At 38.3% G+C, this 19,984-nt stretch overlaps 1 protein-coding gene across 2 annotated transcripts; it reads left to right on the top strand.

The window, feature by feature from the left end:
* Positions 1 to 4,990: 4,990 nt before the first annotated feature.
* On the top strand, positions 4,991 to 17,096 carry LOC103934529. 2 transcript variants are annotated; one of them, XM_048570703.1, is made up of 3 exons: positions 4,991 to 5,382; positions 10,257 to 10,622; positions 15,756 to 17,096. In XM_048570703.1, the coding sequence occupies exons 2-3, from the start codon at positions 10,555 to 10,557 to the stop codon at positions 16,840 to 16,842; spliced, it is 1,155 nt and encodes a 384-aa protein (XP_048426660.1). In that variant the 5' UTR covers positions 4,991 to 5,382; positions 10,257 to 10,554; the 3' UTR covers positions 16,843 to 17,096. The 2 variants fall into 2 exon arrangements, with proteins under 2 accessions (XP_048426660.1, XP_048426659.1); XM_048570702.1 differs by lacking the exon at positions 4,991 to 5,382 and having other exon boundaries at positions 9,467 to 10,622.
* Positions 17,097 to 19,984: the final 2,888 nt, after the last annotated feature.

The following is a 19,984-nucleotide window of genomic DNA, read 5'->3' on the forward strand; positions in this document are numbered from 1 at the left end:
CATGCGTGTGTAGTAAACTGTATATAAAACTCTGCTGCAATTACAGCAGATCATATTATTCAAAAATATAGATTGGATCCAAGTTTAATACACCCAACCATCCAAACCTAAATTTCAAGACCTAAAATGTGTTAATTGTTGTGGATGGTTTTAGCCCTATTATTTTTTGTAACTTTGAGTTATATTATCGTAATTTAAGTTTACGAATGTTTAACCTAAAAAATTAAATTTCGATAAAACTTTCGAAACAAAACAAATCACAGCAACCAGCAACTTGAACAATAATTAACATAAATGATAGTTCATAACATAAATGATGGATCATAACATAAACTAAAAACTTGAACAATAATTGAAAACATAAATGATGGGATTATGACATAAATGATATAAGCTAAAACTATTCGCCTTGTCCTAGTGATGGGATTCGAAAATAATCGTCAGGATAGTTTGCAACACTTGAACTTGACTCTTATGCATTATGAGTCTTCATAATTTCATCTTGCATGTCAACATAATACTTCTTCTTTCTTGGAGTATATTGGCTGAGGTTCGGACAAGATGGAGTCCTCATAAAAAAAAAATTTCTACAACATCATTTGCTTCTCAATGAGATCCATTTTTCTTCTTCTATCTACCTCATAGTTACCCCATTCTTTGCCTCTAAAACTCAATGATGTGATCTAAATAAGTGTGGCGCACTTGACATAGGGTGGTTGTGTCCTTCACTGAAAACTGTAACAACAAACTTTTTCAGATTAGCATCCACCCTCTTCTTGCCTTGTTTGACACAAACAAATTATTTCCTTAACCAACATTCACCATCACTGGACTTTGTACTACTATGCTGCTCCTGAATGCTAAATCTGGTTGCAAGTGCGTAATTGTTGTAAAAAGTATACCCTTCATCCAATGACTCAAATTCCATTTTCAATTTCGGTTTCAATTCATTGTCTACCGTTGGAAAAACTAATTCAACCCTCCCTACACCAAATTGATCCCCTGAATCTACATCCTTTCTTTCCACCACAATTTCTTCTATTCCTAACTCACCCCCATCGAATTACACTTTTATGTCTACTTGCTACAAATCTACACAACTTATCATAACCCAGCACAAGTTTTGCACCTAAATATCTAAAATCCAGTTTTACGATTTCAGCCATGTCCAATGGTAACCATCCACCATTATGGATTCAAACCTAGAATTATAACCAAAACGGAATGAAAATGGATTATAATAGAGGTTCTGGATTTCTTCATAGACTAGCCTTCACATTCTTAGTTTCTTCAGACCTTCTAGATAAACCCCCATTGTCAACTCCAACCCAAGCACATCTTTAATCCACACCAAATCAAGATGTCACACCCTTCACCAGCTCGCTCTCTCTCTCTCTCTCTCTCTCTCTCTCTCTCTCTCTCGCTCTCTCTCTCTCTTTCATGGGGAAGACAACCCCAACATCTCCCTTTCTCAAAGACAAAAACATACCCAGTGAACAAAAACCATTAAAGATACAAGATTATCGGGTCACTGTCGCAACGCACCATCAATTCAACTGAAATCGATTCCTCACCCTTGCTCCCTCTGTCCACCTCTCTTTCCCTCTTTAGTGCGCCAAGAATCCTCAACTACCCACCTCCTCCTTACTCTCTGACCAAAAGATTCCCAACAAAAAAAAACTTAAAATTTTTTAATTGCACTAAGTCATAACAACCCAGTTCTATCGTGAACTCAACAACTTCTGATCGTCTGATTTTCATCCGCACCTTAGAAATGCCCATCTTTGATAGCTACGAGTTTTATGTGAATCATGTGGGCTATTTGTTTTGTGATCAGCTTATTAACTATTGAAGGATATAGGTGGCCCTTGTTATAATAATTGTGAATCAAAATTATGTAGTACTGGTTCTTTAATTGAAGTCTTTTGATCTTGGACGGACATGTATCAACTTTAATTCATATGTTGTTGGTGCTGCTTTTGTTGCTATAAATCTTGATGGGAAGTCTAGACTTTTGTATTTCGTTTTCCTTGTCAATATTGTAATTGTACCACACATGCTCCAATTAGTGTTTAGAATATCTCTTTAAGGACTTTTGATGTTGGGAATAAGCGTTCAAGGATGTGGCACATCACCTCAAAGGTTTGTTCATGCCTATGCATTTCATGTTTAACTTATTGATGCATTTCGACTAGTGACCTTGTTTTGTTAGAGTTGCTCGTTGCTGACACCTTTTATACAAGATTAAGCTTTTCACCATTGATCTACTTCGATTGCTTGTACATTTGAAAGTGTCTCTTTGTACCTTGTTTGCAGAAATCAAAGGTTTTGTTTTAATAGGGTTAGAAGATTTCATTTCCTCTTTGGAGAGAGTGTATAATTTTTAGAGAGTTGGTTTTTTCCTCTCCATCTCAAATCTCCTTATGAGCATCAAGCATTTTATGGGTAATGTTCTTCTTTGAACATTTATAAATCTATCTCTGAAAATGCTTGTTTAAATTTTCTTATATGCTCAATTGTTTTGCTAGGAAATTTTACATGTTCAAATAGCATTTTTAAGGCCTTGGGTTGCCTCTTGTGTTCTTCCTTAGAAACCCTAGCCACACAATCATGTTCATATATTAAACACCCATTCTTGCATAATAGGGTTGCATTAAATTTGTGATCAAGGTTTCAAGTTTTAAATCTGCTTATTGACCAGTTTTTTTATTCTTGTTAGTTTCTTCTTTCAACTATTTGATCGAAGAAACTGACTAGTCATTGAATCCAGATTGATCATTGTCATCATTATCATATCATGTGCATTTGTTGGTGTTGATCTCGGCCCTGCAAGGTGAAGAATTCAGGAGAAGCTGCCATCTTGTGAAGACTAGAGACAAGTCCATTTCGGTGTCACAAGGTGAAGAGCTCAGGAGCAGCTTCCACTTCGTGAAGACCGAAGGAATCCTCTTCTTGTGTAAGGCAAGGTTGCACAAAGGTATAAGCTGATTCATAGATTAGGATATAGGAATTAAGCATGTGCAGGAACTTTGTATGAATCTTCTTTACTGGAGAGTCACCCGTTTTTTAACTCAGAGGTGGGTTTTTGGGGCCAAAATCTTCTTGTGTTCTTGTCTCTTAAACTTATTCACATATCTTAATTACTAGCATATGTTTCATGCATCCTATGAGTTGTTATTTGATATGTGTTTGCAACTAAGTTTACACTGCATATTATCAGCAATGAATTGAATGTCATTGACTAGGATAACTTGTAGTGAACTAAGTTTGATTCATAGATTTGTGTTTGATTAACTGACAAATCTGTACTTAGTTGACTGATGAGTTTGACTAGTCAATCCAGCATACTTTAATTCATAATTGTTTTGTCATTGTTGTCTGCGTAATGAACTAATATGTGAATGTGTTCAAGTTTGAGATCTGTTGTTATGAAACTGATATGGGCAAACTCTGACTAGTTGGACATACTAGTCAATTAGGTTTTGTTCTTGCAATTGCACTTTCTATTACTGACAAACTTGTAACTAGTTGACTAGCTCCTTTGACTAGTTTACTATGCAAAGTTAAATTTTTATATGTAGGATATTCCGCTTTGTACCAATTTCACATGATATATGGCAAATTTTGATGCATTTTGTTCAAGTCGGTGGGTATCGACAACAAAGCCATGATTTGGTTACTCTATAAAAGTCATCTTTTCTCATTGTAAACATACATTTCCCATCAAGCTTTAACAAAGTAACCCAATTATACTTCATTGATGTGTTATCATAATGTTTATGATGTTTTCCTTTCAGTTATAATACAAAATAGTTATAATTAAAAATATGTAATTAATTTACAATTTAAAAATATTACAGTTTAGCTTGAACAAATACCAAATATAGATTAATGTTATTTTCATTATTTAGCTTGTTTGTTCAACACTGCACCGAACACTTTACTATTCTTATTCCTTAACAGTGTTTTAAAACGTAGCCTAGGCGGCGCCCAGGCGCTTAGCGATGAAGTGTCATCTCGATTGGTTGCCAAACGATGGACAAAAGCAGGGAGTTGTTAGGCATCTACTTGGGCGCTCCTAGGCATTCCTAGGTGGTGCTAGGGGGTGTCTAGGCGGTGATGCTAGGCAGTTTTCCTCGTCACCTTCCACATCCAGTCGCCACAATTCGTCGATGAAATCTGACGAGGGAGTGCTTTCCACATCCGGTTGCCCTGACTCACAATAATTCATCGATGAAATCTGAAGAGAGAGAGACAGAGAGAGAGAGAAGACAGAGAGAGAGAGAGACAAAGAGAGAGAGAGAGAGAGAGGAAGAGAGAATGTGCAGATGAGATTTGAGGGTTGCAACTAATGTTTAGTTAGGGTTGGTAGGGTTTTTTTTTTAATATAGTAAAAGTTTTTGACATTTTCTTTTAGCAAGTATATCAGGCCCAACTTCATCTTTCTTAAAGAAAATAAGGCTCAGTAATAACTTTAAATTTATGGTCTTTAAAATAACCCTAAAGTTTACAAACGCTCAATAACGCTTAATATTTTATAACAGATATTTATTTTTGTATGTTTTGCATTTTTTGTTTTTCAAATTATATATATAAGCATGGGTTTTTTTAAAGTGTAAACCTGCAATTATTTCTATATTGTATCTTAAATTTATTTAAAAAATACAAACCCGTCTAGCCAGGGCCTAAGCGCTAGGCGCTAGCCCGCCACTTGACTAGCGCATAGCATAATGTAGTTCAAACTCACATAGCATAAGGTGAAACAAACGGGGGATTAGTGTAATGCTTTTTTTTTTTTTTTTGAAGAAGAAACGATATTACCTAGGGAGAGGGGTAGGCTTAGCCACATAATAGGCTAACAATAATGTAATTCAAACTCGCTTTTGACGAGAATCAAACCTAACACCTCTCACTCAAAGTCAAAAGGGCATTATTATAACTTAAAATAATTATAATTATAAAAATAACTAAATAAACAAATAAAAACCTCAGTAAAACATTTGATCACTTAAACAAAACAGCTAGGCATCTGTGCATTCTTGTAGGAGGAAAGCGGAGCAATGAACTCGGTAACGGTAAGGAGCACCTAGAACGTGTTGAAGCAGGCGAGTGAGGGGGTGGACTTAATGGCACTGACAGTAGGTCATCGACACGAGCAATCGAGATTCGGGTGAAGGTGATGAACGGGAACCTGGAGTGGGTACTTACGGTTATACAAAGGAAGATGACGTCAAGTGGGATCGAGTGGATGGTAAAGCGGGAGAAAACCTACCACCTTAAGAACTCCGAGAAGCGCATCTTGGCCTGCAAGAATCTTGAACAGAAACTCTGATCTCAAGACCTCGCTTGCAAGCTCAAAGTCGTCCTCCTCAAGAAAATCAGGTGCACATTTCACAATCATAAACAATAAATCGCAAAATTATGGATTATACACAAAACCCATATGTTGTTTTCGATTAAAAGTGATATGTGTAGAATTATCAGAGAGACGGGTCAAAAGGCCCCACTCCAACAACACTGGTATTAGTCTCAACTTGGTAATTATCACTACACAATCCATCAGGTGTGGGCACAAAAAGCTTCGATATTAGTTGGAGTGAGGTTACTGTATTTGAACCGGGGACGCATGAAGACCGTATCTACCCAAGTAATCCACGCCAAAACCCATGTGTTATTAATTTATTATGCTTAATTTGTGCATTTCGAGTAAATTATTGATTTGTGCTAATTGGGTTAAGTGGATTACAATAGCTGGATTAGAGATTTAGGGTTTAGAGGGTTTAGGGTTTACACTTCAATGAGATGATTAAGAATGTGTATGGTGCATAAGGGTTTTGTGCCAGTTGATGAATTATGGAAGATTTCTATTGTGTTTAAGCTTTTCCCAGCCTGTAGCTTGTATTGAAGTTAAACTGTTTGAGGTTATGCCTGGGAAATGTGGCTTTTGCTCGAGTGCTTAGAATATTCTTGTAGGTGTCCTTGGAAAACTACTCTTCAGAATATGAAGCTTTGAAATGGTTAGGATGCCATGTCATCATTTGAAATGTGATTTTATTGGTCCATGTGTAATACTTTTTAGGAAGTTTATATACTTGCCCTTGTGCAGAGCAAAGTATATTGAAAATATTGATCGTATTCTAAATAATAGCAAATGTTGTTGTTTATATGAGTTAAGGTTGCAAGCCCCCTAATATCTTAAAATTAATACAAACTAAGAAAAAAAAAATGGGGGAAGGTCTAGGGTTTTTGCGTGTGAGGCACCGCCGACGTCCTCACAAGGATCTCCACTGTGTTTTCTTTAGGTTTTACAATTTGGGAAGAGATATTTGTTATGGGGATAAAGAGATCTCAGTTAAGTATGGTGTAGATAAGTTCTAGGTTGCCACAATTAAGGTTTCGATAATTAAGAATAGGTTAATCATAAGCTCAAGTAGATGGAGGTGGATTGCTAATTGGAGGATAGCCAAGTGGATGGTGAACCCCAAGGGGTCTCTTGTAGTAGGGTTATTGGATAAGTGTAGTAGCTAATAAGAGGTGTCTAGCTAATCATTATAAGTTTTTAGGGTTCTTTGTCTTGGTTTTTTCGTGGTGCTTTGCAGGCTGGTTTTTTATTGGTCTTTCTACTATGATGGTTGTATGGTTCTTGATTTGCTGGTTTTAGATGTTAAGTGACGTTTCAAGTGTTGTGCTTGTTGTTTTTTGCCTCGATGTCTTGGGGGTGGTGGTTTGCAACTCTCATTATGACTGGAGTTACTTAGGGTGTAGAATTTGGCTAACTTTCGTTTGGGGCTGCTGGACGCGAAGACGTTTGGCATGCCCTAGCCCCTTTTTGAGATCTCTCATTGGCTATAAGCTAGTGCTTTGGGATGTTCTAGACGTTGGTTTATTGCATGCGGCTGCCACTCCCAGTAAATGGTTGAGATTTGATATCATGACTTACGGTGTAGGGTTTTAGATTTTCTATTTATTGTATTTCTTTATTTTATTGGTGTGCTTTGATGGTTGGTTTCCTCCTAAGCGTCTTTATATATTCCAGGTTCGGTGGTGCCTCCTATTCCCATCAAACTTCTTGCCTTCATTTCCCTCACTTACTGGTTCCTTCAAAATGTCTAACCCTCAATTGGCTGCCTCTTCCTCTAGCACTCCTCACAAGCCTAGAATTTACTCTGAAAGCTGTGTCCCTAGTTAGGAGAATCCTTTTCATGTTCCTAAACCTAGACAAGATCCGGTTGTTGTTGAAAGGGCTATGAGCACCTTTACCATGGAGCGTGTTAAGCATATTTTGTCTAGGGTTCTCATGGGGAAGATGTTAGGTCAAAACCTTGACACTCGCTTGATCAAGTGGAAGCTGCGGCTGCTATGGAAAAACGAGGTGAATAGCACCTTCTATTTGGACCATTTCGGTAGGAAGTGGTTTGCTCTTGAATTCATGGATGAGGATGACTTAAAATTTGTCATGAAGAATCGACCATGGTACGTTCATGGACAAATCTTCCACTTGGAACGGTGGACAACAAACTTCAAGGACACGGACGTCATTACCAAGTTGGTTGTCTGGGCTTGACTACCTCGAGTCCCTGTGCTATACAAAGTGGAGAAGATTATCAAGGATATTTTGCAGCCGCTAGGTCTTGTGATTAGAGTGGATGAGGTAACTGAAGGATTATTTTTGGAAGATGACATGTTCATTTAAGCAACATCATTAGCATGCAATTAACAAATTAAAGGCGGAATCATGCTAGCATGCACTTAAAAACAAAACATTACCCATGAATGTTCAAAGCCTAGTAAAATGGTGAACCAATAATCAACTCAAAACAAAGTGAGTTGAAATATATATACCTTTGTAGATTCCTCTTTGTATTTAAACAAAGGCTAATCACCCAAAGAGAGGGCCTTCATTCCTTGCATCTTAGATCTATGGATTTGGATGGATGAAAAAGGTTTCTCCAAAGTTCCCAAAATTGAGAACCTCTAATGATTCATCACCAAGGCATAATGAAGAATAAATGAGTGACCTTGGAGGAGTTTGATTGCTAGATGATCCCTCCAAGGTGGCCGAAATTTTAGAGAGAAAGGAGAGCTTGTGTTCTCATCCTTTCCCCAAAAACAACCCCTTAATGAATTTTAGGCTATAAAGTCCTTTATATAGTCCCTTCAAATATGTGACCTAATGGACCAAAAGCCCTATTCTTCTAAAATGGCCGGCCTATAGGGTTTATTGGGCTTTCAAGCCCTTTGTTTATTCAAGTTGTCATACAACTTGAGTTAATGGGCTTGACATTCAAATCCCATTGGGCCTTGCGGCCCAAAACTAACCCGAGGTCTTTAACGAACTTATTCGTTTGATTAATTAACATATTAATTAATCCTAGCCTTAGATAAATAATTAAACCATTTAATTATTCTTACTCATCTCTGTTGTTTCTTCAAACTCTACCTTACTCGATGAACGATCCATTAGGTTCCTTTTAGTGAGGCAGTGGGCGATTAAAACTCTTTTTAATCGATTGTGAATTGAAACTTACTTTCAATTCTCCCGTTAGTGATAATACACTTTTAGGGCTTCCACAAACCATGGTTGACGCCTAGCAGCATGTCATGGTTACCCAAGCTAATCAGAAGAGGTGGAGAACCTATTCAGTTTTAGGATTACAAATGCAATACGGTCTTTCTCTAATACAATACTCTTGACCACATTGTTTGGTTTGATAGTTTATTCATGTCTACTATCCAATGTGAGTCTTGTGCTTATATGATTACCTTGAATGTGATTTGGAACACATTCCTAAATCTCATTCATACTTTGGCCAAAGATTCTTAATCATATCATAGAGTATTCTCCCTCAAACAGTTTGAAGGTTAGAGATTCCTTGTTGCGCATTCACTTGCCTCCATGGCTAAGTGGCTTAACCCCAACGATGCCGTGGACACCCTCCTGATGGAGTGACTTTGACATAATCAAAGATTAAGGACCTAACCACAAGACAACTGTGATGCCTCAGGTCAAAAGACTAATTTGCATTATCCCAACCATGAGTTCTCATGTGACATGAATATGAGAACTCTTCGTTGATCGTGTTCAGTGAACTCATTCTCTATTGAGCACCTACGTACTTGTCTTGATGTCACACACACCAATGACTCGAGACTAGTCACTCTCCCTGAGAGAAGACATAGCACGTACTGATCTTAACGGACTGTCAATGCCCAATTGACAATCCTATGATCAGGAACGTTTAGGATGTGTCAACGAAAGAATGGTCTCATGAATCTAACTTCTTTAGATCGCATTCTTCCAATCACATATTCCTTGGACTTATCGTTTAAGCATATAACATTTATATGAGACGGCTCAAACAATAATCTTTGCCCTTTACATTTAAACTACATTAGTTTAACTTTGTGAAATGTCCGTAAAGTATCATCATATGATTGGTTTTAGGGCACATTTCCAACAGTAACTTCGGGTTTAAGCGGCGTATTTGTTAAAGTTCTTTTAAAAGTTGACGTACGCTTCCCCCTGAAACATATCTGCATTGTTAACCATGAGGATGATTACCCAATCCTTATCAGTTATGAAATGATTTTTGAAGTTTGTTTTTACTGCTAAAGAATAGGGCTTGAGGGGCATGTGTGCCCTGAAATTGAAGCGCATGATGGTTGTTTCATGATTAACAAGGTTTTTGATAATGAATTGTCTATCTATCCGGAGGACGTGGCTGTTGATGATGATGTTAAGGCGAGTTTGCAAAAGGATGTGATGCTCTGTTTTCCAAATCCAACAATTGTCGAGGAGGAGTGCACGAAAGTTGAGGAATCTGGGCAACATGTTGATGATGTGGGGCCTGATGAGGAGGGTTGGACTACGGTTGTTCCAAGAGAGAGGAAAATGAGTTATAATTCTAGGGATGACAAGTCATATAGAGAAGTGGTTGCTAGCCCTAAGCCAAAGTGGGTAGCAAAGGCTGATATTGTGCAGGACTGGAGAAGGGCTGGGAAATCAAAGTAGAGAAAGAAGCAGATAAGTGGGAATGAAGAGGATTATCGGGACAATGCAAATCATTATTCTCAACCGACTACCGATTTTATAACTGATTGAAATCTGTCTAAGTTAAAAATGTTTGATGATTTGGTTGAGCTTTTGTTTCCATTTGAGTCTTACTACAATGATGATCTTAGGCTAGGCAAGGTAAATTTCTTTGATGCTATGTGTGTTTTGTTAAAAAATCAAGATGTGATGATGTCAAATGTAGGAGGTGGTGAGTCCGAAGCTAGGGAGAACTCGGGAAGCTTTGTTGCGGCCATGCTTGTGGCTGAGGTGGCTTTCGTAAGTGCTAGGCCAACCGAGGGAATGATGAGTCCAAGAAAACGTGTCTGCGAGGAGGAAGCTATTGAGGCTGGTCCGTCCGCTTATCTTGAGGAAATTGATTGATGAATGGTATTGTTTGGAATTGTAGGGGTTAGGGAAGACCTGATTTTACTAGTAATTTTACCTTTCTTAATAGCTTGGTTAAGCTAGACTTCTTTTGTTTTGTAGAAACTAAGTTTGATATGGATAAAGCCCCCGTTAGTTGTTTTAGAAGGTTGTTTTATCAATCTTTTGGTTTTAACCCTGAGGGGTGATAGGGATTATAATGAAAGGCTAGGATGTTGACACTTGTATGGAGATTAGAGAGTTAGTTAAGTTGTTAGTTTGTTAAGAAGGCTGAGATGTATAAATACAGAAAGATGTACTAGCTTGGAGGTTAAGAAAATATACTGAAGATTACAGTTTCTATACTTCTCTCTCTCTAAATTCTCTCGACTTTCTCTCTCTATATTTCTGTCTATATTAGTTTACATGGTATCAATCGCCATGAAAGCTCACGCTTGATCTTCGATCCAAGTCTTCCGCAGCTCTGATTCTTCGTCTTCATCTCTCTTTCTGCTTCTTGCTGGTTATTTCTGGTTGAATTCTTTGTGTTTACTCTGCAATCTAGGGTTTATCTTCATCCCTAGGGTTCTGCAACTGTACTACTGGTTGCGATTCGTCTTCTTCAATTCGTGCACTCCAAGTGTTTGGTGTTTGGTCTCAACAACATTTCTGCCAAATTCAGCAGTCTTCGACCTGCACGAGTGTAAAAATGGTAACTGCCTCTCAATTACAGCTTCTTCAATCTCCGATAACTGCATTGGTGTCATCGATTTCCACATCTGTGAGTGTTAAACTGGATGATTCGAATTATCTGAATTGGCATTTTCAAATGAAATTACTACTTGAAAGTAATGGAATTCTAGGGTTTGTTGATGGATCTCATCCCTGTCCTGCTCGATTTAGCGCAATATCTGGCGATTCTGTTGATAATTTGTTGTCTTCCACTGATAGTGATGAGTATTTGGTTTGGATGATGCATGATAAAGCCTTGATGCAATTACTTACTGCATCCTTGAGTCCTGTAGCCATGTCTTGTGCGATTGGGAGTACCAGTTCTCGAGAGCTCTGGATTCGATTACAAGAGCAGTTTTCCACTGTCTCGAAGACTAGCATTTTTCAGATGAAATCGAATCTACAAACAATTAAGAAGGGTTCTGATTCCATTACTCAGTATTTGCAGAAGATAAAGGAAGCCAGAGATTATCTTTCTGCTGTTAGGGTTAATTTTCTGGATGAGGACATTGCTATACTTGCACTCAATGGTTTACCCGCAGAGTACAATACTTTTCGGACTGTGATAAGGGGACGTGAGAGTGTCATTTCTCTGAAGGAATTTCGGACACAATTACTGGCTGAAGAAGCTATTCTCGAGTCCACTATCAATGCACCATTTATGACAGCCATGGTTGCCAATACTCCACCTCCGAGAGGATCCTCTCACCCAAACTATGTACCTGGTGGTTTCAAGCCGTTCCCTGTTAATAAGAACAAGGGCAAGGGCAGGTTCAATCACTACACCAGGACTTTTTCACCTCGCCAATATATGCCTACTCAGACACATGTCATTCAAACTCCAAGTCCTGGTATTCTTGGTCAATTTCCCAATACACAGCAGCCTATTCTTTCTGCTCCACCTGAGAAGTCAAGGTGTCAAATTTGTGGCCGATTCAATCACACTACATGGTTCTGTTTTTATAATGAGAAGGGTCCCAACTATATTGGTGCTGCTGCTCATCCTGCCTATTCCCCGATGGCGTCCTCTTCACAGCAAGGGTATCAGTACTCTCCAGTTGCTGCCTATCCGTCACAAAGGCCTCACTCACAGGCTCCCCTGCATGCTTATCATACTATGGTATCACAATCAACTCCTTCACCTGCTTCTACCTCTAATTCCCAAATGTGGATCACTGATTCTGGCGCCACGAATCATATGACTGCTGATCTCTCCAACTTATCACTGGCATCTCCTTATCCTACTAATGAAGTCATCCAAACTGCAAATGGTGAAGGTTTGCATGTATCTCACATTGGTAGCACTGTTCTTAACCCTTCTGCTTATCCTATCCACTTGAAATCTGTGTTATATGTTCCCAAATTAACACAGAATCTTCTTTCGGTCCATAGGATATGTTTGGACAATAACTGTTGGCTTATTTTCGATGCCTTCTGTTTTTGGATTCAGGACAAGGCCACAGGGAGGATTCTATACAAAGGGCTGTGCAGTAATGGACTCTATCCCATTTCTTCCCCTGCCACTGTCTGTCCTGCAACTTCTCACAGTTCTGTCCCATCTAAAGCTTTCATTGGTCAGCTTGTTAACTCTAATGTCTGGCACAATCGATTAGGACATCCATCCAATTCTGTTGTATCTCTCATGTTGCATAAGTCTAATATTGTTTTTCCCAAAGACTCTAGTCCTGTCATGTGTCAAAGTTGTTTAGAGGGAAAATTTTGCAAACTACCTTTTTCTTCCAGTGTCAATAAATCTGTAATTCCATTTGAAGTGGTGCATAGTGATCTTTGGGGTCCTGCACCTTGTAAATCTGTGGATGGGTATCGGTATTATGTTGTATTCATTGATGAATGTACCAGGTATTCCTGGATTTTCCCATTGGTTAATAAATCTGATCTTTGTGCCATTTTTGTTGGGTTTCATGCTTATGTTCTCACCCAATTTTCTGCAAGTATCAAAGTTTTGCAAAGTGATGGGGGTGGTGAATACATTAGCAAATCTCTTCAATCCTTTCTTTTACAAAAAGGCATTTCCCATCAGAAATCATGCCCTTACACCCCTGAACAAAATGGCATGGCTGAACGCAAGCATAGACATCTCATTGAAACCACAGTCACCCTGTTACAAACAGCCAAAATACCCTCCCAGTTTTGGTCTTTTGCATGTCAAACAGCTCTCTATCTTATTAATAGGATGCCTACTCCCATATTGTCTAACAAGTCTCCCTTTGAAGTCCTATATGGTGCTGTCCCAGTCCTTACTCACTTGAGAATTTTTGGGTGTGCTTGTTATCCTTTATTACGCCCCTATAACTCCACTAAACTTCAAGCCAAGACTACCAAGTGTGTCTTCTTGGGTTATGCTTCCAAATACAAAGGGTACATTTGTTATCTTGTGTCTCAACATAAATTCTTTGTGTCTAGACATGTGATGTTTAATGAGTATGAATTTCCTTATACAACTCTTTTGGCACAAACACAAACCCAATCCTCTGCCTCATTTGATGGTCTTTTGTCATCTCATGTGGTCACATCTCAGAATATAGTCACATCTCCTTCTCCACTTATTAATTCCAGCCCTTCAAGTCCCTCTGAACCATCCCCCAGTCCACCATCTGTTGTGTCTTCCTCCATACCTCAATCCATTACTGGTGCAGTTTCAGCCACATCTCCCATCCCTGTGGCTCCTGATCATAGTCCAGATATTGTACACGTGGTTTCCTCTATCCCGCAGTTCAACTTACATCCGATGCAAACTCGAAGTAAGAGTGGTATTATAAAGAAGAAGGTGTTCCTTTCCACTCTTGAGACCTCTAATGATATTGATCTGTCCCTAAGTGAACCAGCCTCATATAAATCTGCTCTTAAGAGTTCCGTGTGGTCTGAAGCAATGAAGGATGAGATCAGTGCTCTACATAAGCAAGGGACATGGAGTTTAGTCTCTTTACCAGCCAATAAAAACTTAGTGGGCTGTAAATGGATCTTCAAAATCAAAAGGCATTCAGATGGGTCCATAGCAAGGCACAAAGCTCGCTTAGTTGCCAAAGGCTTTAGTCAAGAACCGGGTCTTGATTACAGTGAAACGTTTAGCCCAGTTGTCAAACCCACCACAGTGAGGATTGTTTTAGCTCTTGCTGCACATTTCAATTGGTCACTCCATCAACTCGATGTCAAGAATGCCTTTCTTCATGGCATTCTGCAAGAAGAAGTATACATGGCCCAGCCACCTGGATTTGAGGATCCTCAGAATCTGTCTTTGGTCTGCAAGTTACATAAATCTCTTTATGGCTTGAAGCAGGCACCCAGGGCATGGAATGAAAGGTTCACTTCTTTCTTGCCTCGGTTGGGATTTCATAACACTTACTCTGATTCCTCCTTATTTGTGAAGACTGTTGGTGCCCATACTGTGATATTGTTGCTCTATGTTGATGACATTATCCTCACAGGCAGTGATCTTCCTGAGCTCCAACAAGTGATTCAGGATTTAACTTCTGAATTTGATATCAAGGACTTAGGTCCCCTTCACTTCTTTCTGGGCATTCAGATTTCTAAAACCCCAAACGGTCTGTTTCTGTCACAACAGAAATATGTGCAGGATTTGCTTGCTAAAACAGAAATGCTTGAGTCCAAGCCGTGTGATACACCCTGTCTTCCATACACCAGATTACTCACGGATGATGGGGTACCATATGCTAATCCTACCATGTATAGAAGTGTAGTGGGCGCACTTCAATACCTTACATTTACCAGGCCGGATATTGCCTTTTCTGTGCACCAAGTTTGCCAGTTCATGCAGAATCCGATGGTATCTCATTTCACTGCTGTCAAAAGGATTTTGCGCTATTTGAAAGGCACGATGGAGTTTGGTATCAACTACTCTAAGGGTGATTTGACTTTACATGCGTTTAGCGATGCTGATTGGGCGGGGGATCCCAATGATCGCCGGTCAACAACTGGTCTGGCTGTGTTCTTAGGCAATAACCCTATCTCCTGGTCATCCAAGAAGCAACAAACAGTTTCACGATCCTCCACTGAGGCGGAATATCGTGCTTTATCTACCACGGCAGCTGAACTGGACTGGATTCAACAGATTCTTACTTTCCTGCATATTCCCATCTCTGCGCCACCTGTGCTGTTTTGTGACAACCTTTCTGCTATTGCCTTGTCTTTCAACCCAGTTCAACATCAACGGACCAAACACATTGAAATTGATGTGCACTTTGTGCGGGAGAGGGTTGCCAAACACAAGCTACTGGTGCAGTTTGTATCCTCCAAAGAACAGTTTGCTGATGTTTTAACCAAAGGCCTCAGTGCCCCTTTGTTTCGCTTTCATTGTACCAATCTCATGTTAGTATCCTCCAAACATGCGCTTGTGGGGGGATGATAGGGATTATAATGAAAGGCTAGGATGTTGACACTTGTATGGAGATTAGAGAGTTAGTTAAGTTGTTAGTTTGTTAAGAAGGCTGAGATGTATAAATACAGAAAGATGTACTAGCTTGGAGGTTAAGAAAATATACTGAAGATTACAGTTTCTATACTTCTCTCTCTCTAAATTCTCTCGACTTTCTCTCTCTATATTTCTGTCTATATTAGTTTACAAGGGGAGATTGGGTGGCATATTTATGTGTTGGAATGACAGTGCACTTAATCTGAATGTGATTGCTGCTTCTCCTAGACATATCCATGCTCTAGTTAAAGATGTGCATACAAACATTGAGTACTATGCTACTTTTGTCTATGTCTACCCTAAAAAATCTGTCCAAGATAGTTTGTGGGAGGAGTTTTTATTCTTAAACCCCGAAGATAAACCCTGGATGTTGCCAGGAGAATTCAACAATATTACATGCATTCAAGAAAAATGGGGTGGGAACCAAAGTGTCAATGCTCGTATGACTAAATTTGTGGACTTCATGAACAATGTTGGGCTTATTTCATTACAAGCTTTGGGTGTTCCTTTCACTTGGCCTAACAAATACAAGGATGACTTGCTTATTTTTGAGAGATTAGACAAAGTTGTTGCTAATTCCTATTGGTTTGAATTGCACCCAAGCTACATTCTTCACAACTGTCCTATCCTGGGGTCTAACCACAGTCCTGTGTTTATTGACACTGTTGGTTCTCAAGTTAGTCGAAGGAGAAAGTGCTTCAAATTTGAAGCCATGTGGAATCTTCACCCTGAGTTTAAACAGTTTGTTAAGAGGGCTTGGAAATGCAGTGAGGGACTTCCCCCTCTTGATCATTTTAGGGGTTGCTTAGGTACTTTCACGTTTCTTGTTAAACATTGGAATCGTGCAGTTTTTGGGTCAATTAGGGAGAAAAAAGATAAAATTTTGAAGGAGATGAACTGTGTCCAGAAGGAACTTACGTCTTTCAACTATAATGCTAACTCTTTAAACAATTTCAATGAAAAAGTTCACCTAGAGGCTCAAATTAATGAAAGGCTTGCTCAAGTTCTTAAGGAGGAGGAAGTGATGTGGGCGCAAAAAACAAAATCTAATTCGTTAAAGCATGGTGATAAAAATACAAGATTTTTCCAACTTTGTGCTACAATCAGAAGAAAGCAAAACGAAATTAATAAAATCAGAGATGGCAATGGCATTTGGTGGTATAAAGGTGAGGCCCTGGAGCAAGTTTTTATGCAGGAATTCAAAATGCGATTCACCAATCGATCCAACCCCTCCCAATGTTGAGCACAACAACTTGATCATAATACCATGTTAACGAAGGCTCCTTCAAGTAACGAGATTTGGAATGCTGTTAAAAGCATTGAAGCTCTTAAAGCCCCAGGGCCAAATGTTATCCATGCAAGTTTCTTCCAGGAATGCTGGGAGGAGGTAGGGCCTTCAGTGTGCAATATGGTGAAAGACTTTTTTGTAAATAACACAAGCCTAAAGTTAATCAACCATACCAACATTGAGACCTGGCATTCGTGTCGTATTTCTTGTGTTCGTGTCGTTTTCATGTCATACTCGATAACTTAATGGGTCGTGTCGTGTAATACCCGTTAAAGTAAACGGGTAATGTAAGCCGACCCGAAATCAACCCGTTAATATTATCATGTAATATGATCCGACCCGTTACCCCATTAAGAAAAATATATTTTAAATCAATAAAAATGAAACTGAAAAACATAATTTGACCAAAAAAAAATGTAAAACATAATACTAAATTAGTGTATACATACTAAATTTCGCAGTTGACCTCTTCATGAAAGTTGTAAAGCTTCAAGTGACTACATTTTTCACACTTCTACAATAATTATTATTAAGTTTATTAATTTTCACTCAAATAAAAAACATTGTTCATGAGATTTGGAGGGTTTTAAAAATTTAAACGACCAGGTAACCACGTCTAAGCATTGATGATGCAATTATGAACGTTTATTATGCTTTCACATCTTTCAGCCTTACACATTAATGATTATGAATTTTGTTTATTTTGAACTCCCTTAAAAATACCATTCATGAGAGTTTGTATGGTTTTAAAAAATTCAAACAATCATATACCCATCCTCAAAGTGTAGAGGATGCGACTACGAGCGTTTGCATATTTTTTCATATTTTTCGCACATGTAAATTAAGTATTATAATTTGTTTAATGTGTTTGGTATTTTTAAATTACTTGATATTTTTATTTTTAATCTCAATCTTTGCCTCTAATATACTATAAAAATAAATAAATAAATAAAAATTAAATTTTAAAATTTATATAGAATAATAATTAATAAACAATATATACGTATTCATTATATCTATTGTATTTTATACTAAGTTTGTTTAGTAGTTTAAAAAATTAAAATCATCAAAATAACTATTTTCTTATCGTGTCGAAACAAGTTATCTGTTTGTCACTCTTGTGTAAACCTGTTAAGGACCCATTATTAATGGGTTATTATCGTGTGACTCGATAATGACTCAATTAGTTATCGTGTTGACCCGAAACACGTTATTTTCGTGTCGTTTACGTGTCGGGTCGTGTAAGAAATTGCCAGGTCTACCAACATTGCCCTAATCCCAAAAGTGGAGAATCCATAAACAATCAATAATTATCGCCCAATCAGCCTCTGTAATGTTAGCTACAAGATTATAACGAAAGTAATGATCACTAGGTTAGGGCCCCTTCTGAAGGAGTGTATTTTGCCCAACCAATGTGCCTTTGCTCCAGGTAGGTCAATACAAGATAATATCCTTATTGCTCATGAATTGTGCTCAACTTTTAACAGGAAAAAAGGTAAAATCGGGGAGCTAGCTATCAAGCTAGATTTGGAGAAAGCATATGATCTCTTAAACTGGGACTATATTAAATGTGTTTTGGAAAGGTTTGGGTTTTGTACTAAATGGATTAACCTAGTTATGGAATGTATATCTTCAACTTCTTTTTCCATTAACATTAATGGTGAGTCTCATGGCTATTTCAATGCAAGTAAAGGTATCAGGCAAGGGGACCCATTATCCCCATATATTTTCATCATTTGCATAGAACCCTTGATTAGGAAGTTGAATGAGTTAGCGTATACCTCAAAATCCCATATTGGCCTGCTCACTTCCCTATTTGGCTACAAAGTCTCTAATCTTGTTTTTGCAAATGATTGCCTTATCTTTGCCATAGCATCTCCAAGAGGTGCCAAGAAGGTTTTAGAAGTTCTAAATTGTTTTGCAAGTGCTTCGGGTCAACAAATAAACTTCAGCAAGTCTTCTTTATACTTTTTCTCTAATACAACTAACTAGATACAAAGTGAAATTGTTAACATTCTTCAAAGCCAGCATAAGACCACCATTGGAAAATATCTCGATATACACAACATTGTGTTTTGGAATGACCCTTTAAATGGGAACGAGCTAATCAGGAGATTCAAACAAAAACTTGCTGGTTGGAAGGCCAACACCCTTTCAAAGGCAGGAAGACTCACTCTTGTCCAATCAAACCTTTTAGGTATGCCTAATCATATTATGTCTTGTTTTAAATGCCCTTATAAGTTAATAAGCAAATTAAACAGGGATTGTAGACAGTTTTTTTGGGGCAATAGTCATAAATGTAAGCCTGCGAGTTGGAAGGAAATTTGTAGACCAAAGAGTGCGGGTGGCTTAGGTATCAGGAACCTAGACCGTTTCAATAAGGCTTGTCTTGCTAAATTAGGTTGGAAAGTGCTTTTTGATAAGGATAATGGTGGGCTAATATAGCCAAAAGAAAATACCTTAGATATGATGGGTTTCTAGAGACCAAAACTAAGCAAAACCACTCGTTTGCCATGAAAGAAATCCAAGGGTCCAGAGACATTATCAGTAAGGGTATGAGGCGGGTGGTGGGTGATGGCAAGGACATCATGTTCTGGACTCACAACTGGGTTTTTCCTCACCCTCTCTTTCATCTCATCCTAGAAAATCAAAGACATCAAATTCAATAGGGGGATCAAGGTTGCTGATTTTATTGTTGACGGGCACTGGGATAACAATAGGTTAAATCAAGTAATAGACACCTATACAGCAAATAAAATATGTAATATTCCTATTCCTATTCATTCTTCCAAGGATGAAGTTGTCTAATAATAGTAAGTTCTTGATAAAATCTGCAACTTGGCTTCAAATGTAGGATCTTGGCCATTCCTCGTTTCAAAACCTTATAAATAGAGTGTGGAAGCAAGTCTTGCCTCCCAAACTAAAGTTATTTGCATGGAGTCTCATCAAAGGTAAACTTCAAACTAGAAGGAAGCTAAGCAAGTTCATTCCTAATATAAATACTCAGTGTCCCATGTGCAACAGCCAAGAGAAAGATATTGATCATCTGTTCCTCCACTGCCAGTATGCTAAGCAGGTTTAGAGTTGTGCCACTGAT

This window comes from the organism of the source record quoted next, unplaced genomic scaffold (assembly GCF_019419815.1).
Source record: "Pyrus x bretschneideri cultivar Hongxiangsu unplaced genomic scaffold, Pyrus_bretschneideri_v1 Contig54, whole genome shotgun sequence".
Taxonomy (NCBI): Eukaryota; Viridiplantae; Streptophyta; class Magnoliopsida; order Rosales; family Rosaceae; genus Pyrus; species Pyrus x bretschneideri.